General features: G+C 31.8%; 1 protein-coding gene across 1 annotated transcript in view; it reads left to right on the top strand.

Annotated features, from left to right (window-relative positions):
- LOC108917322 (NACHT and WD repeat domain-containing protein 2) overlaps positions 1 to 25,320 on the top strand; it is a 78,454-nt gene extending 53,134 nt beyond the window's left edge. The window contains exons 12-20 of the mRNA XM_018723870.1: positions 2,410 to 2,597; positions 5,821 to 5,894; positions 9,941 to 10,465; positions 14,510 to 14,757; positions 15,384 to 15,456; positions 19,821 to 19,957; positions 23,247 to 23,447; positions 23,532 to 23,666; positions 24,634 to 25,320. Of these exons, the coding sequence (XP_018579386.1) occupies positions 2,410 to 2,597; positions 5,821 to 5,894; positions 9,941 to 10,465; positions 14,510 to 14,757; positions 15,384 to 15,456; positions 19,821 to 19,957; positions 23,247 to 23,447; positions 23,532 to 23,666; positions 24,634 to 24,845 (1,793 nt within the window). The 3' untranslated portion in view covers positions 24,846 to 25,320. The remainder of the gene's footprint in view (positions 1 to 2,409; positions 2,598 to 5,820; positions 5,895 to 9,940; positions 10,466 to 14,509; positions 14,758 to 15,383; positions 15,457 to 19,820; positions 19,958 to 23,246; positions 23,448 to 23,531; positions 23,667 to 24,633) is intronic.
- The last annotated feature ends 1,441 nt before the right edge of the window (positions 25,321 to 26,761 follow it).

Raw genomic sequence — 26,761 nt, 5'->3', positions numbered from 1 at the left:
GGGAAGGCATTTGGGGAGTACGCGCACGCTACATGTATCGGCTGACTCGAAGCGACAGCTCTAGAAGGTGCGCTTCTTTCGAATATAATGCGATTTCAAATATAGTTAGTATTATTAATTATATAGTGGATCTGGGTTCAATTGCCAGATACACTATTTTTTTTGCTACTTATTTTAATTTTTAAATGGAAAACCAAAAATAGTACTAATGAAGAACAGAAAATAAACTTTTTTAGAACGAAATACTTATTGCAAAAATGAAATATAGTGCTCTGAAAAATCGACTTGTAAAGCTTATTCTACAAATACTTGTTCATAAAAAAAGTAAAAATTTGTATAAACAATTGTTCCCAGAATTACAACTTTTTATTTCTTAATTTTGAAGACTTTTGAGGAATTGAATAATGAATAAAATAAGTCTAGTAGTCCGGGCGAATTAGGTTTTTTTTCAAAAATCGGGCCTATCTCGAATTTTATGGGTTTAAAATTAAGTAAAAAATACACTAGAATAAAAGCCTAAATATTGATTTTGTCCCTAAGGAAATTTGCTACAAGGGTAGGCTTTTGCGAAAGTTCGCAATTTTTTTTTTATTATGCAACTTAAAAATCTGAAATTTACACAGACGCGAGATAATGTACTTACCTTTAGATCCTTTCTTGCGGAATTTCGATATCTTGACTTGGGCAGAAGATACACGCGCTCGCGTTTTCGACAATATAATTTTGCAATACGCCGCCATTAATTTTTTTGGGGTCCTGATTGCAGGTATTTGTTGAGCACCCCAACAGTTATCTTTTCCTGTAGTTGCATCCAATTTTAGTCAAATTTGTTATTTTTATTTAATTCTGAAAATTTAGTACATTTTTCTATTCACCGCTAATTTTGTAATATAAAAAAATTTTTGCGAACTTTCGCAAAAGCCTACCCTTGTAGTAAATTTCCTCAGGAACAAAATCAATAAGTATACCTCATGTCGATTAGAGGCTTATTTTTGGAAATATAAGCAAAAAACTGAAAAAAGCAATTATTTTATTTTCTTTTTTGTACCTTGCCTTATTTGAAACAATATTGAAAATCTGCAAACACATCTTCATTGACACTTTTTGCCCTCTATCCGATTTCTTATACAACGTTTCGCCTTTCCGGGGCTATCATCAGGTTAATTTTTTTAAGTATAGTTGCAGTTTTGGTAGCAATTCATGATGTTTTTCACATACAACAAACAGCAAGTTTAAATTTTAACATTTCGTTCTGTATTTGACCTTCCGTCTTCAGGTGTCCAAGCTTCCAAAACTCTTTATTTTGGATCAGTTAAATGTTTAGAAGGCTTTTTTATAAGGGTTTAAGCCAAACTACATTAAAATACTAAGTTTCAAAAGTATGAGATAGTTATTTTTTCTTTGACACCATTTCTTAGTAGATATGCATATATTGTATTGTAGATATGTATATATTAACTTGGTTATCTCACAATTTTTTTAATTTAGCATTTAAACGTAAGTTTAACCCTTACAAAAAGGTCTTCTAAATATTCTACTGAGCCAAAACTCAAAACAAAGAGATACAAATCTATATTAGGACCTGAAGATGGAAAACCAAATAAAGAACGAAACGTTAAAATTTAAACTTGTTGTTTGGTGTGTGTTTGACCAGAAAAAATAAATTAATTATATTTTTAAAAATGTCAGTTTTTCCCAAATATGTATTTCAAAAATAAACTGAGATATTCTTGACCTCTTGGTACCATATTTTTAATGTGTAATTTTAAACCCTGTGTTTAATTTCATTTTCAAGAGTAGCGACACCTGTGAGATAGAATACAAACTAAACTATGCCTAGAAGATTTCATGTCCAGTAGGGATCACGAAAATTTTGGTTTACAGATAGAATAAAAATGGACGATCTTGTAAAATGTTGTCATTTTACTCGAGTACACAAATTATAGAATTATTAATAAATATTAATCTGAAAATTAGATACAAATGATTCTAGGTGTCCGTTCTAGTGAGTGAAGTAGTTTGGTTATTGTGCCTGACCTAGTTCCGTCGTAAATGCAATATATTGACAGACTAACAGTATGGTTAAAACTGAGGTATTTTGGCATTTATTTAAAATATTCTTCTGTTCTCATGAGCATTGAAAATTATCTCACTCACTAGCGGGAACCATTGCGAATATATTGATATATAATAATATCCAATTATGTTAGTTTCTTCGATGATTTGTGTCCTCATCTGAAGCTCTGTTACACGGTAAAAATATACATACTAAATCCTCTCCTTAAGCTGTTTTGTATGAATGTGTCATTTACTGGTGTATAATATCAGACTGCAACTACCCAACATTATCAAAATTGATAATAATATTAGTTCATTATCAAAAATGAAACAGTTACATTCATTTTTCAGTATCGTGGGCACCAGCGTGTTTGGCCTGGTCGAGGCTGAATAAACATTTAGCTCCTTTCCTCCAATGGTCCTTGACAGGGGGAGTGTTAGGTGTTCAGTGGAAGGACAATATGCTACGACGAGCTGTTACCGAAAGATACAGTGCTCATAAGACATGGGCAAACCAAATGCTGTTTGAGTACTACAACGTAAGTACCATAATAAGTAGTTATAATATAATAATGTATAAATATACTGGGTGTCCATGACATAATTTCTTGGAACACTTTAAACCAATAATTCTGAATGAACTTGGGTTCTAAAGCCAATGATTCGCATACAGAATGTCCCGTTACTCCGTGTACCATAACAGATTTTTGGGTCAAAAATAAGACAATTTTTACTAAACTTATATTCTACTTCTGTTTTTTTCACGAAAATGACACATAATTTAGTCAAAACTTTTCTCATTCTGCGTATTATGAACAATAGTTTATTATCGAATTCATCTAATTTAAAGCTCCTCAAATAAGAATAATAGACAGACTCAAATGTGACAAGTTTGCAGAATGGAAAACATTTGAGATGAATTCAATTAACTTATTTGACTGAATTATTTTCTGTACCCGATAAAGCATTATTTCATTTTTATTATTAAATAAATCAATTTTTGACAATCAAATTAGATTTGTATCAAAAATGCATCAACTAATAATAATTAACCAAGCAAAAACTATTTAAACACATGATATAAAAAAATCCTTACGTATATGACAAAATGAATGAAATCACATATATCACATTTTTACAATGAAAATATACTCACATCAGATTTTTGTATTTTTTTAAACTTACACTGAGCAGATTTATTGCATAATAATGATTTGCACTTTTTGTTTTACAGTAAAGGCTTTCAAAGAATATTTATGAATAGAGTACAAATAAATTACGAAGTCTACACATCGTACTAAAAACTTTTTTTTTTTAAAGAATCTACTTTTTCTTATTTGAAAATTGTTGCATATTTCTCATATTTTATTTGTAACTTTTTTATTTATTCATGCTATAGTAATAGGTATTTTTATGGATAAATTATGGCTACTCAATGCCTACTGCTAATCTGTAGGAAGTATGCAAGTGTGACTAATGTGGCAACCAGGCGAAATAAAGTTTTATTATTGATCTTGTTAGACACAACTGCTCTGCGAACTATAGCCCCATCAAGCATTGAATTATACCCGCAACATCCACTGAACAGCTACTATCATTCTTCAGTCGGAAACAACACACATAGCTAGATTATTCCTTATCATCTCATCTGCACTGAACTAATGAGAACTAATAAGTTCGAAATCGATCTATGTCATGATTTTGCTGACGAGTGATCGTAACTGTTTACTAGATATTGCGCGTGTTATTTAATGTTGAATGGGCATATAATCCGCAGAGTAGTTGTTTCCCACAATATAATAATTAGTTAAAAAATGTTGTATTATCTTCATTTATTTTTTATATTTACGTATTATTACGTTTAAGCACCAACCTTATTCAGATTTATTTATTGGTGTGTATTAACCTATTAATTAAAATTCTACTGTAACACAGGCAAAAAAACTCATATACTTTTTAACAGAGTATGATACCGCCCCGTATTTTGAACCGCTGAAGACGATGGAGTGCTCCAACACGTCAGCCTTTTTTCCCTAACTTGAAAAAATAGCTCAAAGTTAGTGGAAATCTCGATTTTTTTGTCAAAGTAGTTAAGATTTCGAAATTAAAAGACACAGACGCGTTAATAGAGTCAAAATAAAAACTTTTTTTCTAAAATTCATCTTTGTGGAGTTATAACCATTTTTAACCAATTTTAAGCATTAAAATGCCTATAACTGCTTAAGAATTGATTGAAAAAGTGAAAAAATAAAAAAAAATAAAAAATATATTGTGACCAAATTAATACGCCAACAACAAAAAAAAATAAAAAATGAAAAACAATCTTTCAATGCTTTCAAAATATATGTGTAGTAGTGCTATTTTCCTCTTTTTTCCAGTAGTGTCTCTTTTCAATATCAAACAGTAATATGCAATCATATTCACGGCCCATCTTCCCTGATACCATTTATCGAATACCTTGTTGAAATCTTCCTCTTCGCTCTTCCTTTAGTCTTCGAAAAGTATTTCACATTCTGTACTTTTTTGTTGAACATTTCCTAGGCAATAGGAAATGTTCAACAACGTTTGTAAAACTGAGCAACGCAGCTTTTTCTACGTTGTTCATTATTTCAACAAAATTTGTATCATTCATCATAGTACCAATTTGAGTCCGTCAAATATTCTTCTTTTAATTTTTCATCAGAAAGCTGCGGGAAACTTGAAACAGTTTCATTCTTTATTTAAAGCACTTATGAACGAACTGTTTCATCAGACTAAATTCATAAAACTTAGTCTGCTTATACATAATATAAGCAGAAGAAGAAGCTTTGATGGATTTATCAAAGGAGTCATTGACATTATTTTTTGTTCCAGGATTCAAGGAAATTCTTTTTGGACATACTTTCCTCTTGTAATGGTTTTTCCTATTTTTATTATCCCATTCACATAAAAAACAGAGATATTTTATGTTCTCTGCTTGCCCAAAAAAAAAATATTATAACTTAAATCTCCACAAACTCTCCATTTATGAGCATCGTCTTTTATCCTACGTATCTAAAACCAATTTCATATTGTCGTACCCCTCCTTTACCATTACTGAATGTATTATAGAAATAGAAGCGAACTTATTCGTATTATGGAGAACGACTCTCTTTAGCTTTCGCTTAGAGGAATCCATTCTAAATATCTACCTAATATAATCTATATAAATATATGCCTCAATTCATTAATCAGTCATTGATTAATTTGTGCAATATACCAATAAATGTTCTTCATTCCAAGAAATATATTTTCGAGACTCGTATTCCTGAGTTTGTGTATACAGTTCTTATATTCCTTTAGTCAAATTGTATTTTTTCTTCATATGCGATGTTAAATACTCTGATGCTTAATAAATAAATTATAGTTGGAGTCGTGAAGTCCATTATTTTTTTTATTTTTCTTTTTACCATTCGAAGTAAATTCATCCTATTTACTTATGGCTTTCGCTCCTACAATATCAATTTCTTCAAAATCATCATCATTATATATTTAGCATTGTTGGTAGTTGTAATTGTAATTAGTTGAAATATATAAGACAAATGTGATAATTTTCTTTGTTGTTTTTTAATTTTGCGTTTATTTGTTTGTGTTAATTGGGTCAAAATAAAAACTTTTTATTTTTTGTACGTTGTTTTTATGATTTTTACGTAATGAATTATTTCTTAGAATTTGTACACCTCATCATGGGACACTCTGTATATACAAAATTAACTACTATATCAAGCATCTTATTTGTTTTAGGGAAAATGGTGGAATAACAAACCGAAAAATTTGCAAGCACGTCTTGTCATGCAAGAAAATATGTTGGGAAAATGGTATGGATTATGTGTGATTTTACTAGTTGTCATGATGAATTATTTACTTGTTTAGTTTTTAAAGTTCTCACGTTTTCAATTGTTTATAACTTTTTTATTTTGTACATATTTTTTGTGTTAAGTTTGCATTTCTGCATGTAAATAGTTTTGTAATAAAGCTTTTTAACACCCATTTATTTATTTATTATACATCTTTCAATTGCACATAGTTAATTGCAAAAACCTTACACAGTACAAACAGTTTTATTTCTCAGTGTTTTATTTTTATTCCACAAGACAGTAAAGTATTTTTAATGTTCAGGATGATACATTCTAGGAAACACGCCTTTCTTGAAAACAACTCAAGATGATCAATTCTGAAAAAGCTATTATATTTATCAGTGCTTGTCCTTAAATATAGGACAAATAAATTAGGTAAATATTGATACTCCCCCGCGTAATTTTTTTCTCAGAAGCACACCACTGCCTTGATGGTGAAAAAACTATTAGTTGTGAAACGTTTTTTTATTAACGTTTTTTTTTTATTTTATTCAACTATTTCGAAATATTAATAACTGATATCTGAAGTGGACTAGATAGTTCTATTGACACCTTTTTCTTGAGTAGTAGTAACGTATTTTGCCGAGAATTAGATTTATTTTGCAAAATAACATCGTTCATTTCGAGGGGAAAAATGGAGCCTAACTCCATACGTTTTTTATATCTACATCAAGAATGTCAATATTTCGAAAAACAGTTAGTTGAAACTATAAAAAAACACTAAATGGAAGAAGGAATAACACCACTGCAACAACCGAAAAGAAAGCGTTTTTTGACATTTATTTTTAACGGAAGGAAAGGTAATAAGAGAATACTATTCAAGGATGTTATTAGGCATATATTGAAGTATAAAAAAATATATCATTGACATATATTGCAAAGTTGCGGCGCGACGCCGCGGTGCCGCCGCCGGACCCATTCGCAAGACATATTGAATTTGAGACGCTTCACGGCACACAGTGCAGCTGGTGCAAATTTGAATCTAAACAAAATAAAAAATATCTACATAGTTATAGCCAGTGAAACGCGTACAGGATTTTACAAATATTGATTTTTGTGGGATTGGCGAGTATTTGAAGTAAAACCTTCAATTTTCGACCAAAACAATGGTCAATCATTTGTTTATAAAAGAGATTTAAAATATTACACTGTAAAAAAATTTAATTCGAATTTCACTCAATTTTACTCAATAATGTATCAATTTCTGTCCACACCCCATTGAGTGAAATTTTCACTCTATTAGTATGAGTACAACTGAGTGAAACTATTGCATCAGAAATGAGTGAGTTTTAATCAAATTTTTAATCAAACTTGGTTTTTAATTAATTGAATGCAAAATTAAATCACTCATAAATGATTAATTAGGATATACAGTGTTGAAATTAACTCACTTCGCGGGGCCTCCTCCTGTCCTGGCTGAGACCCGCCGCCGCCGGCTAAGGCCTGTTCTCCTGGCGATCATGCTTTTCTGTATCATCTAAGGGGCCCTTCTCAACGGCTCTTATCGAGATTACAGAAGCAATATGTGAGTGGTGCTATTTTCAAGGGGCCATTTAAATTATTCCAAATTAATATACATTTAAACTCTCTCCGTAATGAGGACATTTACTCTGGTTTAGGTACAAGTGCACCAAATACAAGTGTACGTGAAGAATTTAAGGAGTATACCTATATTTGAGTGAAAGTACCGAGTTTTAGTTTAAATATATTCACAAATGAGAGAAATGATCAAAATATTGAGTGAAAATCAATAATTTTACTCAATGGATTCACTCCGAACCATTATTACTTTCACTCACACCGATTTTTTTTACAGTGTATATTCATTTCACTTTTCAACTTATTACCCTGCTACTATTTATATTCAGCGAGTGCTGTTGGAGGTTATGTAGGTATCTTAATCTCTTTGTTTTGCACGTTTATCTACCTGTTAGATAAACGTCAAGCAGTTGTGCTTATTTTTTAAATAAAAAACAAGCAAACTATGGTTATAAATGCTCCATATTTGAATATTTACCTTTTCGCAATATCTTAGATATAAGCTGAAATGGAAATGAGATACAATAAAGGTACTGAGTGAATCCAATGAGTAATATTATTGAGTACATATTCACTCAATATTGAGCATTTTGGTAATTTTACTCATTTATGATAATATATAAAACTAAAATTGAATACTTTCACTCAAATAAATTCTGCAGATAAACGCGTATTTGGTACACTTGTTGCTAAATCGTAGTAAATGTGCTCATTATTGGGTGACCTCACCCCATTCTATGGTTATCGTGCGTTGTCTTTATCTATTCCCATTAGATCATCGGTTATTTTGATGAAGATTATATTTAAATGCAGTGGTTTGATTATAATAATTAAAAACAATAATACATTGAGTCTCGATTAATATTTGGTTAAATAAACGAATAGTTAAATTAATACCTGTACTTACTTACTATGCAACGTACAATATAGGTTATGGCAATCTATTCCTTTAATCGAGATGTAAAATATTGTCTCTAAAACAGATCTGTGTATAAACCACTGTGGGAACTTAGTAGTTTATGACTTTAAAATAATGATATTTAAATTAAAATTTAAAGAGAATATAAAGTGGTGCAAAACCACTCCAAATATTAATGAAATGGAAACGGCGACGGCTGGTGCGGGGGGTTCTAGGCACCCCCTTGTAAATTTTTGTAGTACAAAATTACTCAATAAAAGTTAAATTTAAATCATATTAGAAGAAAAAGTCAACTCTTAATTGGTTTTACAAACTCAGAATAGAGTCAAAAGTCACTCACTTGATAGTTAGCAGAAACTCGGATTTGAGTAAAATTCACTCACATCTGTTGTCATAGTTTCACTCGTAAAATTTTAATTATACTCATACTAATAAAGTGAAAATTTCATTAAATCGGGTGCGGACAGAAATTTATACATTATTGAGTAAAATTTAGTGAATTTGAATGAAAATTTTTTTACAGTGTAATATTTTAAATATCTTTTATAAACAAATGATTGACCATTGTTTTGGTCGAAAATTGAAGGTTTTACTTCAAATACTCGCCAATCCCACAAAAATCAATTGAATACATTTTCAGTCAATATTGGACATTTTGATAATTTTACACTTTTTTAATAATATTTGAACCAAAACTGATAGCTTCTCACAAAATTTTGTTTGTCGCTCATATTAATAGAGGAAATGAACAGTAAAAAATGTATACGAGGTTTTTTTGTCCCAATTTGAAATTGCAATAACTTCAGAACCACTGAAGCGCTCGCTATAAAATGCGGGTGTTAGATAGCGCTAATTGTGATCGCTTTGATATTAAAAGTTGAAAGTGTACCTCTACGAGAGACCTAACATTGGATTGTTAGCTATAAATTGCACGCTATGAATTGGAATAAATAAAAATTTAATGTTAGGTATTGCTGTAGTGTTAGTGTGTTGGTGCTAAATATTTTCAATGCGAAATGGAGGACAGGACAGTGTGTGTGTGTGTGGGGGGGGGGGGGTGTATACATCTCTTTTCAATGTTCAAATAGTATTTTAAACTGTTTTCTCAAAGTATTTACAAATTGTTGCTTTTTTATAGAACTTTACCTTATCCTCACTATTTCACCGTATTTTAGGGGATATTTTAGAGTTTTGCTAAAAACTGACCTGGTAAATCGGTTTTTAGGCTGCGAATTCAGATTCAGCATCAAAAATACACAAGATCTATGTACTCATGTCTCTGGCACAGAACTTTTTTTTTGTGGGGCTGTGTAATTTAACATAAATAGGTACTCTTTTGTTTTCTTTTTATTAATATTATTTTCAAATACAGTTATTATTGGATCTTACTAGTTTTCTGTTTAATATGTTCCATATTAACAGGGGAGTTTTCTCTTACTTATAAATTTTTGGAGGCACATGTAATCTATACTTTATATTTCTGTGAAGTCCCTTCCTCTTTGTGGTTATTAATCAACGTGCAATTTTATAAGGATGAATTTTTTTTCAGTTACAATAGAAGAAAACTGGATGAACTCCCCTTCCATTACTTCCATTTGAATTCCGATTTGGAGGAGTCCAAGTACCTTACTGACATCTCTTGGATCTATGACAAAGTGTGCGGTTCGAATTGTTATCAAATTTTGGAAGACATTAATTTGCAAAGTACTGTTAAACACGAATTTACTCAAATATTAAAAGACTTCATTGAAACTCATGCTAGCGTACTGAACTATGACGGTCGGCAGTTTTATTCTCATTTGTATAAATATTTAGAAGATAAAATTAGTAAGAAAGAATTTAGTGTAGAATATAACGACTCCAACTTATCTAAAATGTATAGTATAACTAAGGATCCACCAGTTCTATCATTAATGCCGTTAAACAGCGCGTTGATGCAAGCACCCGAAGAATTTCCAGATAATGTGTTCCGCGAAAAGACTTTTGATTTAATTATAAGGCTGCCCAAAACTAATCAATTCATCGTTACGGTTTCGACAAATAATGAAGAATTGTGCGTATGGGATATTATCAGGTAAGTTTAGAAAATAACCTGTAACCTGTTCTGGTATGTATGTTCCCTTCTTTGATAATGCAAAAGCCACTCCGACATTTTTAGAACAAACATTAGGGAAATACAATTAAATATTTTATTTTAAGGAAAAAATTACGATAAGTCTGTACTCAGATCTAAAACACACTAATTTTTATAGTACCAAAATAAACTAGTTTCAAGTACTTACCATCTTTAAGGAATTAATTACTGTTAAGGAACACATACAGTTTTTTAATTTTTTTGACACTTGATGCTCACAAGTTTATAAATTTCACTCACTAGTTTCAATGTATGCTATAAAATTTTGAGGAAAGTCGTGTTAGCATAATTTTAATATATATTACATTCAGACTGTAAAAACTAATTTTGAAGATAAAGTAACATAGTCCAATGGAATAAATGTAATACCTATAGTTAGGTTTTATTAACGATATAACCTACATCAAAATTTTATTTTATAATAACGTGAATAAATAAATTAATAACAGTTTTTTTCTACTACTAACTTCTACATTTTAGAACATGATTAGTAACCTGAATTATAGAATTCCTTCCAAAGTTGTAGCTTTATAATTTAAATTTTGAATTTTTATTAAGTCGTTAAAGAACTATTAAAATATAATATTATGCCTTATCATTAATATTTTGCAGCAACATAATTATTAACGAATAGGAAATGTCAACACTGTATTGCACATCTGCCATTTTTTTAATACATAAATCTAATTACTATAATTATACATTTCACAAAATTATTGATAAGTATGCTCAACGCCTTAACAGGTTAATTACAAAATTTAATAGGATAATTAATTTTACTGCCATTAAAACATTACATTCATTTGTTGTAATTATTTATACATCATTATAATCTTGACATGTTTGCACAAAACGAATCACTATAATATACATATAGTAATTTTATAGGCACTTTTTCCATGTAGAACTACCGCAAATTCTTGGGGTCAAAATAAAAAAAAAATATCTAAATGTATCCGTATCCAAAGTTACTTCATTTAGCCGATAGAGGTTGTAAAATTTAACAGACCATTTAAGTATTTATTACTTGCCGAAAATTTTAAATATCGAGTCTTTTTTAATTCAGTATAATTTTTTTTAATTTCCAAAAATTCCAACTAGTTTCGGCATTATGTCATCTTCAGGAAGAGAAACTGGAGTTGTTCTGTTTGTAACGCACTCTTGCATATCTAGGAATGATATTTTTTCCGGTAGAATGGAACCAAATTGAATAATGGTAGCTAGTTCAGCACATCTCATCCGTCAATATAACAAGTTATACAGGGTAGCCCATCGAAAACGTACCGCAAGGCATTACAGGGTAGTAAAGAACTTTTCGGCAAAATCCAAAAACAGGTCAAATTTGTTTCTGAGGTGGCTCAACTTTTGGCTCAAAAAGCATATCAAAATCTTCAACCACCTAAGTGGGGGTGCTATCCCCTAAATTTGGGAATGGGGGTCAAGTGGGGGGTCATTAGAAAGGGCTTTTAATTCTCTATACATCGATTCTTACTTTTTGAAAATCGATCCATTATTTTAGAAAATATGCAGCTTTGAAAATACGAACAATATTTTTCAAAACTTACGGTATTAGTCAAGTTGTCCGCTTTTAATGTGCCCCCTGAGAAAGAAATCTAAAGGATTTAAGTCGGGTGACCGAGGGGGGCACTCAATTGCACCTCTTCGTCCTATCCAGCGTCCTGGAAACGTCTCATTTAGGTAATTGCGCACATTGAGCGAGTAATGTGGAGGAGCTCCGTCTTGCTGGAAAATCAGTTCGTGTTCATTGTAAGCAGGGTCGTCCTCTATGATATTTGTTAGAGCTGGGTCGATGACATTTTGTAGTAAATCCAAGTACATATCGCCTGTCAAATTTCCAGGAAGGAAAAAAGGACCTACAATGGAATTTCCAAAAATACCTGCCCATACATTCAACTTCTAGGGGTGTTGGGAGTGTGTCTCATGGAAAATCCTTGGATTGGTATCAGCCCAGTAACGACAATTATGGCGATTCACTAAACCATTCAAGAAGAACGTACACTCGTCCGAAAAACACACATTAAAGAGGAAATTATCGTTTATCGCTGGTTCAGTCATTATTTCGCAAAATTGCAAACGACGATCAAAATCGTCTTCATTTAGCTCTAGCACTAGCCGAATCTTATAAGGATGGAATTTGTATTTTTTTAATATTCGTTGGACACTTGTACGACTCACTCCTGTCGCAGTAGCCAATTGCATTGTACTCAGCGTACTATCCATTGCCACTTGCCCCAATTTCCGTAGGTTCATTTAGTACCGGATTTTCAACCTGCCTCTTTTTGTTATGAACGGAGCCAGTTTCGCGAAATTTGGCCACCAATTCGCGAACAATTTTTCCAGACGCATTGTTTCTCAGGATGCCGTTGGTTGAACAGTTCGGCGACCCGATTTCCGCAATCATTGTTTTTGATAAAAAGCTCTATAATTTCTACTCTTTCTGGAATTGAGTACACCATAATTAATCAATTTAAAAGACTCGACAGTATTAGTACTCTTCAACTACAAGTCACAAGACAGTTATCTAGCAACTTCTTGTGGCCTATCTAAATACGAAACAAAAAGCGGACAATTTTTTTGCTCACCAAAATCAGGCTAAAGAATTTGCAAATCAGAAAAAAAACAGCGAATTCTTTTGAAGGAATTTATCAAGCTAATACCTATTTAAATAAATTTAGTTGATGGTACATCAATACTTATGTATACATAGAAGTCATTTTTTGACTTCAACAACTACATCGATTTTTCCATTCTTGTACCGAAAAGATGCTTACCAGATGGGTAGAAATGTTTGCCAGTACATATACTTGTTCAATATGCTTTCTAATTTTTATGATGTCCTATTTCTAAAGGGCAGCGACGAGTCAGATTTGTAAATTTATTGCTTTTGGTTACAAAACATGAACAATGACATGGAACTTTTTAATGACTTTAAAATATACTTGAAACTCCTTATTTGTCAGTATTTATTGCCTAGAAGAGGCTAATACTTATTCCTAAATTTAATGAACCCTATCAACTAAACAAAGTAACTTTGCATAAGGGTAATATTAGTTAAACCGTCTTATACTGACTTTAAAAATCTGTGGTAGTTCCATATACCGGGTGATTCTGAAATAAGTGTGCTCCTTGAAAAGGGTGTTAGAGGACACACAAATGAGCAACTTTTATTAAGCAACTGATGGTCTAAATGCTTCGGTTTTCGAGAAAATCAATTAAGAGAATTAACCATAAATGTAAACCAACCCTGTGCATCTTGTGAACGGACAGAATACTTCCGATTCGCTACAGGCGTAAAGCGCTTCTCTAATTGACAGAGGTTCCAAGTTCCACAATCAAGCAAATGTTATAGTATGTCAGTATGTCTTGTGTTCTTTAGTTGTATGTTGCAGTATTACTTAACCGGCGGCGGCGTAGAAAATGTTTTCTGATCAAGAATTAGCAGTTATGGTGTTAATGTACGGAGAATATCTGTACAATTTAAATTAGACTTGTCGTTTGTATGCGGTCTGTTAACGTAATAGACGACAACCTAACAGTGCAAAAGGCAACTCAAAGGTTACGGAATACCGAGAATGTCGACCTGACATATGAAAGTCATATACGGGAAAACATAATAAACCTCGTTGTGGAAGTGAAGTGGGGTGTATCCAATAGTACCGTGTGGTATGAATAAATCAGATTTGAATAAATTTCAGCATTTTCGAATACAAAATTTAAATCGTCAAAACCGCCATCAGCGCTTTCGCACTGCGGCGCGCGGCAGCTTCGATATCAAAGCTACAGCTGGCTGCCGCACCAGGGACGACTTTAAATTTGTTTCAACCTTCATGGGAAAAAATTTTCAGAGCATCAGTTCCTTAATAAAAGTTGCGCATTTCCGTGGCCTCTGTCAAGGAATTCCGCATTCTACGTCTCCATTCAATATATAAGGAATATTGGGACATTCTATAATTATATTTGCAGTTCTCAACCTGTACGGATATTAAAGGGAATACCACACCCGACCAACGTTATACCCATAGACAAATTTAAATGTATAGTACTGTGTAGAAGGGAGCTGAGAATATACGACTTAAACTCCGGTAGTTTTGTAACTAAACTAAAAGGAGTTATGAACCAAAAGATGCCTTATTATGGGCTGCATGACCAATCCCATTTAGTGGCACTTAGTAGGAACCGAATGTATATAAATCTTATGAATTTAGAATCAGGTAAGTTTATTATTAGAGATATGGTAATGCAATTCCTTGAACCTATGAGTTTAATATTAGAAAATTATGAAACTATACAAAATTTCAATTTGGGTTACGTATTTAACGATTCAACAATTCATCTTCATTGCTGAAGTATGTGAAGTTGAACAACTTCGTCATTGAAGCAAAACTGATGGATGTTGAACCAACTACATGGTATTTAGTTCTTTTATTTGTGTAGAAACCCATAAAAGTTTTGTATCTGTATCTAAGATAATCGCCTAATTTCTTTTAGAGGGCATTAAAATTTATTTGTCTTGATGCTACTGTCGCTTTTAGAGTGATGAATCACAGCTTACCATGGATTTTATATCCTTCAAAAATTTAGTATAACTATTTAACAATTTTTTTAATTAAAATCTGACACGATAACGTTAATTAGGACCCCTAGAAATATTCATATAGAAAATACTAATAGAAAATACACACAGTGTTTCTTTGTCTAGATATATGTTTGAATCATGGAAATGCCCCTTAAGATATTACCACTTTAAATGAAGGGATAAAATCTTTTCTTTGTCTTACGTCGTACAGTAACAAGACTTATCCGAAATTACAGATATTTACTGGTGTTTATTTTGCAGGTGACTGCGTTACCACATTCAAGGCAGGGGAAGACCGCTTTCTCAATTCCCTGCTGGTTTCGGGGGATGGGAGGTACGCAATTTCTTTTTTAAATTTTATTAACCAAGAGTTTTTCGTGATGTTAGAAAAATATATCATGTTTATTTAAATATCTCTAAAAATATTTTATATAAACTGAGGAAACTTGAGTCAAGGATATAACTAATTAATGGCAAAAATCCGCACAATTACTATTCAATTCTGTCAACTGATTGCGGAAATATAGAAGGTACTGTCACTAAAAATCGTAAAATTTCCACGCCGCAGGCTATTTTGAAAATTGAGTCCATTTAGTTACTAATCCAGTTTTTTTTTTAAAAAAAAGGTGTCTCACTTCAATTGGAAAACGAGCCATTTTCAAGTTATAATTTTTTTAAATGTAAATAAGTAGGGTATAGTTTAGTAAATTACATGTGCTATTAGTCTATTACTTTGTATAATAGTAACTTTAATTTACTTTATATGATGATTATATTTAATGCTCTGCAACAAATTAAAAATACATTACTTTAGAAATAAATTAGTTCGACAGTAAACATAACATTTATTAACGTTAATACACATTTAAATGTTAAATTAATGTCAACTGCATATGACAAAAATTGCGAGGTAAATAACAGACTATACTCTGTTTGGAAATGAAAGAGAGTAATAAAACCCCGAGATAAGAACCGGCCATGGGCGTGGTAATATTTCGTTTCAGGTAATTATCGGGTAACACTAATGCTAACAAAAATGACAGGGATTGGAAAATCGACTATCTACAGACTTTTAAAGGAAACAAAAAATGAACAAGATACTGTAAATCCCCCAAAATCATCTACAGGGAGGTCAAAAGTCGTTATAGATGATTTCTTCAAAAATGTCATTCGCAGAAAAGTACACTCATTTTATTTTAAAAAAGAAATACCAACGCTAAACAAAATTTTAAGTGAACTTTCAGAGGACAACGATTTGCCAAAAATCAGTAGAAGCAAATTATGGGCCGTCTTACGAGAGTTGAATTTTTGCTGGGAAAAGCAGAACAGGAAGTCAGTTCTTATCGATAAAGATGAAATTATTTGTTGGCGAAGATCCTACTTAAGATCAATTAGAAAATTCCGTGACGAAGGGAGGAATATTTATTATCTAGACGAAACTTGGGTCAACGAGGGATATACTGTAACAAAAGTATGGCAAGATAAAAATGTAAAAAGTTTTCGACAAGCATTTTTGGATGGACTTTCAACAGGGTTCAAGGCACCTTCAGGTAAAGGGCGAAGATTAATAGTGACACATATAGGTAGTGCCAGTGGTTTTGTAGATGGCGGTTTACTTTTATTTGAATCTAAAAATACAGGTGACTATCACGAAGACATGAACGCAGATGTTTTCGAAGAGTATTTTACACAGATGTTGGATCTTATTCCTCCGGGGTCTGTAATTGTCATGGATAATGCCAGTTACCATTCACGGCAGACCGAGCGGACGCCTACGACTGCTTGGAGGAAAGCCGATATAATTCAATGGTTATCCGGAAAAAACATTTCTTTTGAAACAAATATGGTGAAAAAGGAACTTTTGACACTTGTCAATCTTAATAAAGATCAGAAAAAATATGTTATCGATGAAATGGCAACAAATCGCCAAATAACGGTACTACGGTTACCACCTTATCACTGTGAACTTAACCCAATCGAATTAGTCTGGGCGCAGGTAAAAGGAGATGTAGCGCGAAATAATACGACGTTTAAATTAAGTGACGTGAAAATTTTGTTAAAAAATTCCTTGGAACGAGTAACTGCAGATAACTGGCAAAGATGTATACATCATGTACAAAAAGAAGAGGAGAAAATGTGGGAACTCGATAATTTAATTGACGTTACTGTGGAACCTATCGTTATCAATCTAGGAGACGAAGATAATTCATCAGAATATTCAGAGGATGAATTTTAATATACCTACTTTTTTATTTTCTTTATTGTACATTTATACAACACTACATTTACTCACCATAATTTGAATTTTCAAAATACATATATTTTTGTGTGGAATAAAAGTCTATTCATTAAATTTAAATAAATATTTTGATAATAATATTGAATAATTTTATTTGAATTACTAAAAACCCTCTTAACCCGGTTATGATGCTTAAAGTAGCCTCATGTTTTGAAATGCTGTTTTTATATTGTTTACTTATAAGAGAAATGGACCGAGAAATTGAAGCGGCATAGACAAAGACGGATTGTCGGGGATTAAATTTTAGCTACCTGCTACAATTTAGTACAGTCCGATCGCACAAAGTTTTGTTAAAAGTAGACCTCATCTATATGGAAAATGCATAATATAAAAATATTGAATATAAGCACCAGTACTACATTTATTTACGATTTGCATACATAATGAGCTTTTATTACTCTCTTTCATTTCTAAACAGACTATAGTAAGGCATTCAACGTTGAAGGCACCACGGGAAGATAATAATAACCTCTTAAAAACCATCCAGGAATAAAATGTACATTTTAATTTTTATACCCAGTAATATCCACATTTTTTAGCACTTAGTAACAGTGTCACTAGACTGACAAATTTGAATATTCTGTGAAATTTTTGTTTTGAATTTTGAAAATTAAAATTAATGGCTATGATTTTAGAAGTATGATTTATTTAATTAGGATTACTACAATATGTAAGAAATATTAAGTTTCATATCTCAATTTTGAATATTAAAATTATTACTATACCCTAAACAGGGTCACTCACAACTTCTCTAAAAGAAAAAATTATGGGATATACAATAGTATCAATACAAGTACCATAACGTAAAAAAAGGAAATACAAACGACACTTCGACAATTACTTTAAAATGTTTAGAGTTTTAGTACAACTACTTCTGTTATTTTAGCGAATTCAGATATTACTTTTACTATTGTTATTAATCATCAAGAAATTAATACTTACGTGATATTACAAAACTGTTCAAAATTAACTGTAATATGTTCATGTAAATCATCGATAGTTTCCAATTACGACACTATCCATTTTTTAAATGTCCCCACAAAAAAGTCGAGATGGTTTAAATTAGGAGACTACAGGGGCTATGCTGCCGGTCCTTCTCGTCCAATCCTCCGTGATTCTTGGACATTAAAGTAATCTTGTCAAAATTAGAGGGCGCGCCATCATGCATCGTTGTCAATCTCTGCCCAAAGAGACACACAAGAAGACATGCGTGTTATGAACTATATTTGTCCTATTTCGTGTAACATGCCTCCATCTGTAACTAAAGCAGATGTAGATCAGGCATTTTCAGCATTTCGTAGTAGCAACCATTCACAAAATCTAACCCGTAACAGATAATCCACTGGTACGGATGGATACATTTGAGTCTCGTGTAATACAGAGCCTTCGTAAATGATTACAAGCCACGTGACCGGTAATTTTGTTTCGCCACCTTGTGATTGGTATAATTTTTCACGAGATTTAATTCAACCAATCGGCGATCGCAATATCTCGAATGTAGACGTAATGGCTTCTCATTGTTCATTGTAAACGAATCATTGATATTGATGACACTAAGATTTAGAGATTTTCAGTTGCCAGTACAAGATGTACAATATTGGTTGCATAAGCTTGATGGTCACTTGTCTTGTAAACATTTATAAAGGCTCTGTATATGACCACACTATGGGTTGACTCAACCAAAACATGAAGAGGTCCCACGAACCGTTCGAACCCGTCCGCGTCAGTGGTCCAAATGACGGAGAAATGACGTTCGGGCCTACAGAGATGACATGGATAAAAAACGCGAGGTCATTTTTCCTACCAAGTATGTTGCGACTATTGGTTGGGACAGTCCACATACTCTCATATTTGCCTTGTATTTATACTTCTTCCGCAATATTTCTTTGCTTCTCGGCTTCTACAATATAACGTGACGTCTGCAACCTCCATCTATTCCATGATTCGGTCACAATTTTACCCTTTCAGGCCCTTATTGGACTACCACGATGAAGGTAGGGGATATTTTAAATACTTGTAAATGGTAAATACGGGCACTCACTATGAAAACCGCATACTGAATAAATAGGCGTTACTCAACCTAAATTGTAAATATTCAATATTAACAGATTTAAGGTACCGCTCGGGACGTCGCTGGACTTAAAAAATCAAGTTAGGGTTAAACACTTAACACTACAAATAACACTGCCAAATTACAACAAAATTGGGTAAAGGATGTTTAAGATATTTACGAAATGGTATTTTTTTTACAAAAGTTTAACACCCTGTATCTTGAAAACGAAGCATTTGCGGACTAATGTTTATATGAACTTTTTGTCTTAAAATTACTCAAATAACCGTCTGTTGAATTTATTGTACAGACTTAATTAACACCTTGTATAATATACTATTTATTTTAGAGTCCTTGTATGTGGTGATGAAACTCAGAAACCTTTTCCATTGTTGGTGTGGAATTTGAAATCCAGGAAATTGTTATATGACCTTAGGATTCCTCATCACGACTTTATTACGTCTTTATCAGCAATTACCTTTGAAGGTAAATATTTTAGGATTAACATATACTGTTACAAATCAAATGAAAGCTTAAATAAAAAATATAAATATTTGAATCGTTATAAATAATAATCCAAAAACAAACTTTAATTTATGAAATGAGTAATAAGGAATAAGTTCCTACGTGTATAATTACCACTTTATAGTTATTTTTGGAAAATGCAGTACCCATAAAGCTTATGGAACAGAAAAGGTAATAAATTGAAAGTGTTGAGAGAAACAACTACTCCGCGGGCTATATGCCCCGACCGGCATTGAATTATATTCTCAATACCAAGTGTAACAGCTACGACACTAAAACAGCCGGATCATTCGTCGGTTGTCTCACCTACGACATGGATGAGGATGGACCTTGGATGAGGACGAATAAGTCCGAAACCGGTCTATGTCTGATGGGTCGAACGATCCTAGCTGTTGTACTACGTGTTGCGGGTATAATTCAATGCCGGTCGGGGCATATAGCCCGCGGAGTAGTTGTTTCTCGCAACTCTGTCAATTTAAAACATTTTGTTTTCGCCCAGTTGGCGACGGTCGTGCAAATAAGTACCTGGTAAATTTTAGCAGGTCACTTCCTACTGGTAGTAGGCATTAGAATGGCGTAGTTGGGAAGTATCGCGATAGATGGAGCCATTTACGCTCTGTGTATAAGAAAAGGTAATAGAAGCTTTCTAATTTTTTATGTGGAAATACGGAAACACCGTTCGTATACCGTAGGAATGATATAAATGAAAATATGGAAAAAAAGTTCATAATAGGTCATAAAATGCAATATAAATGAGCTCTGGCCATTCAAAGATAGCCACTAAAATTGTTTATTGTTTTATTTTAGAATATCTGTAAATTTTTATATAGGAATAACTGTCAGTAATTCTAAGTGGGGAGAAAGCCACAAGTAGATCAAAGGATTAACAATAACATAAATGAACAAGCACGTTGACATAGTCACACAATGAAATGCATTAAAACGGTAGTATTATATAGAAATAGAATCGGTAGAGGAGACCATAGAAGAAGATACAAAGACGAACAAGTGGTTCGATGAGGAATGTAAAATTGCTATAAGGGAGAGAAAAAAGTTCTAGGATACTAACAAAAGGCAGAGGAAAAGAAAAAGAAAGCAGTACGAATAAATAGCACTACTCCTGGTAGCACAATCGTGTGCAATTCTAATACAAGTTGTTTCAAGATTACTTGAAATAGCCAAATTGTGTCAGATTGTTTTGTGTCTATTGCTGAAATTTATATCGTTTCTTATACAAGTATCTAACTTAATACTTGCACCAGACTTAACCAAAAGTACTTGAGTCCATAACTCAACATGTAGCAGACTTGCTGCAGAACTGAAGAATGTATATGTATATGCAACATAGTCACTTGCTTTAATTTACCCCTTTGTGCTCAAATGCCCTGAATCAAATCCATTGAAAGCTTTGATCAAGACAATTGCACAATGAATCTTGCAGTAAACTAATGCAGATTTCAGCAATAGGTACGTAGCAGTCTTATATAAGTGTTTTGTGCAAGATTGCGCTACCAGGGACCACAGTCACATAAGAGAAATATTTAAATATTTTAATAAATTTAACAAACGTTTACAGTCTAGAAACCATCTTTCCAAAAGTGAAAGTGGCAGAATGCTCGTAAATTTGTAAGAGGTAATAGACAGTTGAGCGAAATACTTTGAGCTGGTAAACAGTAGGTACTGAATTTTCAAATGATGTGAAAATGCGATCAGCGTTACAAATCTGCAGGTATAAATGGAATACAGGCAGAATTATTAAAATATGGAAGATTAAACCTAACAAAAACAATTCATACACTACTTAATGTTAGGAAAGATTAAGTAATGCCAAAAGAATGGAATATAAGTATCATTGCGGTGCACAAAAAGGGTGATACGCTGTGATGTAGTAACTACCAAAAAATATACCTCGTAAATATACAACTACTAGAGCAAAATGGTCAAAAATGGGCCAAATTTATACTCTACGACAAATATTAGAAAAATGCTGGATATTAATTTACATTCTACTATGCGAAGATTATAAACAAGTAAAATTATAGCACTGAGCATAATACGAGTATATTTGGAGCACCCTAGGTGACTTCAGTATACCTGTACCTTTAACTTAATTATGTTAATCAACAAAACTTAATCAAAATGACACTAAAAACTAAGAACCGCAAATATAAAAATGAGAATGGAATGTTTGATAAATTTAATGTTATTCATGGATAGAAGCAAGATAATACGTTATCATGATTTTTAACCTGGTGCTAGCGAAAATGATTCGGGGGGCCAATCCAACTAGCGTTAGTATAATTTTTGACAAAAAGTTGCTAAGTTCAGGAAACAATATGGGAGGAACTCTGTTTCAGCTGAAGTAAGACAAAATTCTGGCTTCCATATAAACACTGTTTATGAAACAGTATAAAACGAATATATCTCCAGACGAATAGCTCAAACACATAACACTGAATTTGCTACAGTGGAGAAATTTAAATATCTGGGGACCGTAATTACAGATAGCCGTGATATGTTTAAAAAATAAAATAGCGTTTTATATCAGCTTAAATCATAGACCTTACAGTTTACTAGGTCTATGGCTTAAATTATAGTTTGAAAGGCGTGATATCTTCAAAGAAAGTTTTAAAAAAGTTAAACCAATTTTGGCATATGGATGTAAAGCTTTGATGTTCATGAAGCATCTTCTAAGTAGATTTGAAAGAAAAGTCTTGCATCTTTGGAACAGTTTATAATACGATACAATGAATGAATAGAGAACTCGTTTTAATGTTGCACTTAACTGATCTCAAACAATTTAGAGGATTCATAAAAAACAGGACATCAGATAGTTTAGCGCTTAAGATGGTGTGATGTAGTTACTGCAGATCTTAGGAACTAAAGAGAAAGGGCAACATATAGAAACAAGTAAAAGGCAATTGTGAAAGAGACCGAAGCTATCTATGGCCAGTAGAGCAAATGTGTGTTTACGTAAATGAGTGTATATGCAGGTGTGCCTAAGCATATGCATGTACTAAGTGGAACAAGAAATAAATTATTGTGTCCTTCTACGTCTTCTTATAAAGACCTATAGTATGTCAAAAATAAATAAAATTAATTTCAACTTTTGTTGAACGTTAATTCGGCATATTTTATACGCTGTCTGAACCATTGTATATACAAATTAAAATTACGGGACTATTAACATTAAGCATTTTCTATTTCTAACGTATTTATTAAAAAATTATAGCCAACATATTATTTTCAGGTAATTATGTTTGTTGTGTATGCCACGAAATAGATGAACCCAATCCGAATTTTATTGTTGTATATGATTTGCAAAGCGGCACGTTATTTAAAAAATGGAAGCCATCTTGTAATACGGTTTCCTTAGAAATAAGCTCACAAGGTGGCTGTGTCATATCTGGTCTCGAAGATGCAAGGATTCTTGTGTGGGACCTCATTACTGGTACAAATATTTTTCCTTTTTTGTAGAATTTTTCTGCTCTGGTAAAATATTTTCATATTAAGTTATTTTTGTTTATTTTTTAAGGTAATTGTCGGTGGTCATTAAGTGGACATACTGCACCAGTATCTTTATTACGATTAGACCCTACAGGAGCAGTGTGTCTTTCCACGGATTCAGAGTGCAGAGACAGGTCAATTCGAATATGGGATCTAAATAAAGGTAAATGAACAACTTTACTATCGTTTTATTAATCGAATTTCTATACTTAATATGCGAGTTTTCCGTCAGATCCTTGAATTTAGATCAAGTTTCCTTCAGATTCCTTGGGTCGTTTTAAGAAAAAAGCAGTCCAACAGCGACTCGTACATTGACAAACTTTTAGGGTGGATTTACCTCGTGAAAATAAGCAAATAAGCAAACTGATTGGAGTGTTTTTCGGCACTTTCACTTCTCTTTTTAATAGGTATATTTTGCGAGAGAAAGTCATTAAATATTAGAAATAGTTTCGTAGCATTATTATTGGAGAGTTTATAGAAATTGTCCATCTATGCACAAATGTAAGATGCTATTTACAAAACAGAAAAGCATTTTGGATTGAATTTTAATTAACTCGGGTAAGTTACTGCATGCCATTAGCCATACACTTCCACGAAAAATGTGAAATTGGGGCTTGTATTCGATACATTGAAATACTAGTGAACAAGCTGAAGCCTCCCAATATAAAGGAAATACCGGGAAATTTGCTCAAAACGAATAATATAGCTTTAATATTCGTTCTTATACTACTGTTCATGTATTAAATATGCTGCATATACTACGAAGTTTTAATTATTGCAACGTCTATCGTATGTCTGAACTGGACGTTATCATAATCTCATCTGTTTAAACCTTTCAAAGAACATTTTCAAAGTCAGAAATTTACATACGATAATGAAGCAATTGGGATGGTGCAAAGTTAGTGGAAAAACACCAAAAAGCTGTTTTGCGACGAGCATACACCAAAAACACTATGAAACAGGAAAATGGTCAAAATGTAAACAATTTCTATAAACGCCCTTGTAACAACGTTATTAAACAATTTCTAATGATTTTCTCTCGTATAATATAAAATTCCCACCTTTAATATAAAAATAGTCAAATGAAGAAATGCTTAATATTTGTATACTTTATACATTTATATTTTTAGGTGATTTGGTAGCTGTATATACTCCAAAAACCAATATCACTGCATGTGAGATAACATCCCATGGTAGACATATCGTCCTTGCCTTAGATGGATATAAACAATTAATAACTCTTCAGTTGCGAGGACAGGGCATTGAAGAACAACAAGAGAATGAATCTTATGGTGATCCAGACTACACAGGCAAAACATTTGTTTTACAAGATACTTGCTGACCGAAATAAATATTCATTCATTCATTTTCATCTGAAATAATTTGACATAAATATGTCTGTAATACTTATTTGTCAATATCATTGGTTTACTTGTTTATTTATTTATTTGGAGATCTGTGCTGGTCACAGTTCTCAAAACATAGGCAGCTCATTATTCTAATGAAATAATGTTTCTGATTAAAGTAAATACCTTAATAGAAAAAATATAAAAAGTTATTTTCATAATTGGCAGCTCTAAATATAAAAAACAACATTTGTGTTAAAGATCTTTTACTCTGTTCCAATAATTAGCTATAATTTTTTTTTTAAATAATACAATTCGATATAATGCAGGAATAATTTTTGCGAGTTTTGTGCATTATACGTTCCAATCGCCTTAATTTAGTTAACAAACTCTTCAATTAGAAAATAAAGATAATAAAATACACAGAACTTCTATTAACATTTCAAATAAGGTTATAAGTTTTAAGACAACTTTTTTTCAAAGAAAACATACACGAAATTGAAGAAAAGAATAAATCACAACAAAATTTTAGAAATTATAAAAGTAATATATATGTAATAAAAATATTTTATGATAGGTTTTCATAAAACATAGAAAAAAACTGTAATATTTTTACATTTGTTATTATCCGTTGATATTATAAATTAAATTTATAAAAATGTAATATTTTTAATGCACGTGTTTATCGAAAAAAGCATCGAAATACCTAAATTTGTATACCTCTTCAATACTATAATGCAGTAATCTGTATATTTTGAAAGAATTATAGCATCTTCAAACGTCTATAACAAGGTATAACTATTTTCCCAAAATTGTAATGAAATTATAGGTACCTAATTGTTAATTGTAAATTATTAATTATAAAATGATATTCTGGCACAATCGACACCATGAATTACGTAATATAATTAAAAAAAAGCTACTATTTTTACAAAGTTACGCAGTAATTTTGGTGATGGACTTATTGGGATCTCGGAAACTTTAAGAAAAACAATTAAATGAGGACTGTTTTAAAAAATTGTTTTAATTTTTTGAATGAAATATAATATAACTTTAATATAAATATAATATATCTAACTCTTACTAATTTGTGAAATCTATAAAATTTTACTGTAGAGTGAGATTTTTGTTGCTTCTCGTTTCGAGGCACCGGTATTATTTCCTTAAATGTGCAACAAATTCAGTAACGTGCCGAAAAACAAAAGAAATGAAAAGAAAAAGAAAATTGCTAAAGATATTTTTATGAAACAACAATTTCAGTTCACAATAAGATTAATTGCAAAAAGTTGCTCCAATTAAGTTACAGAATTGCGCGAACAGGTAGAACCAGACTGCAAATACTATTAAGTTACTTATAAAACCTCTTACATTTTTCGAGACCCCAATACATACATTTTCAAAATGTCCCACCCGGTATTTTCTCCTTATCCCCTTTCCCTTAATTTAAACAAGAATTTTATCAAAACCGTAAACATATTTTGGCATATGAAATTTATTTCTATTTTTCTAAAATTCACGATCAAAATATTATCTACTTTTTCTCTCATCAAAAGACAAATTGCTTTTATGGGCGTATTTCAAGAGCATCTTGTATAAAATAAATCAATTATTCAATTGATTTAAATATTTAATCAATTCATATAAATATTTTCCTGCAATCTGAATCATATCCTAGTTCAATTGTTTTCGGTTATTAAATTAAATGACAGAATTGTATTATGGGTTCCAGAAACATTGGGAACACGCTTGTCCACAGACCCTTGAGAAAAAAATGAGTCCGGTACGCTTAAAAACTATCAATGCCTTTCTCGAGAAAGATTGAACCGTATCAGTGTGATGAGGTTAATTAATATTTCTATAATTATTATTAATAGTTTTTCTTCTGCTTATTAATAAAAAATATAAAAAATAG

This window comes from Anoplophora glabripennis, unplaced genomic scaffold (assembly GCF_000390285.2).
Source record: "Anoplophora glabripennis isolate ALB-LARVAE unplaced genomic scaffold, Agla_2.0 scaffold22, whole genome shotgun sequence".
Classification (NCBI taxonomy): domain Eukaryota; kingdom Metazoa; phylum Arthropoda; class Insecta; order Coleoptera; family Cerambycidae; genus Anoplophora; species Anoplophora glabripennis.
This window is presented reverse-complemented; position numbering and strand designations above follow the sequence as displayed.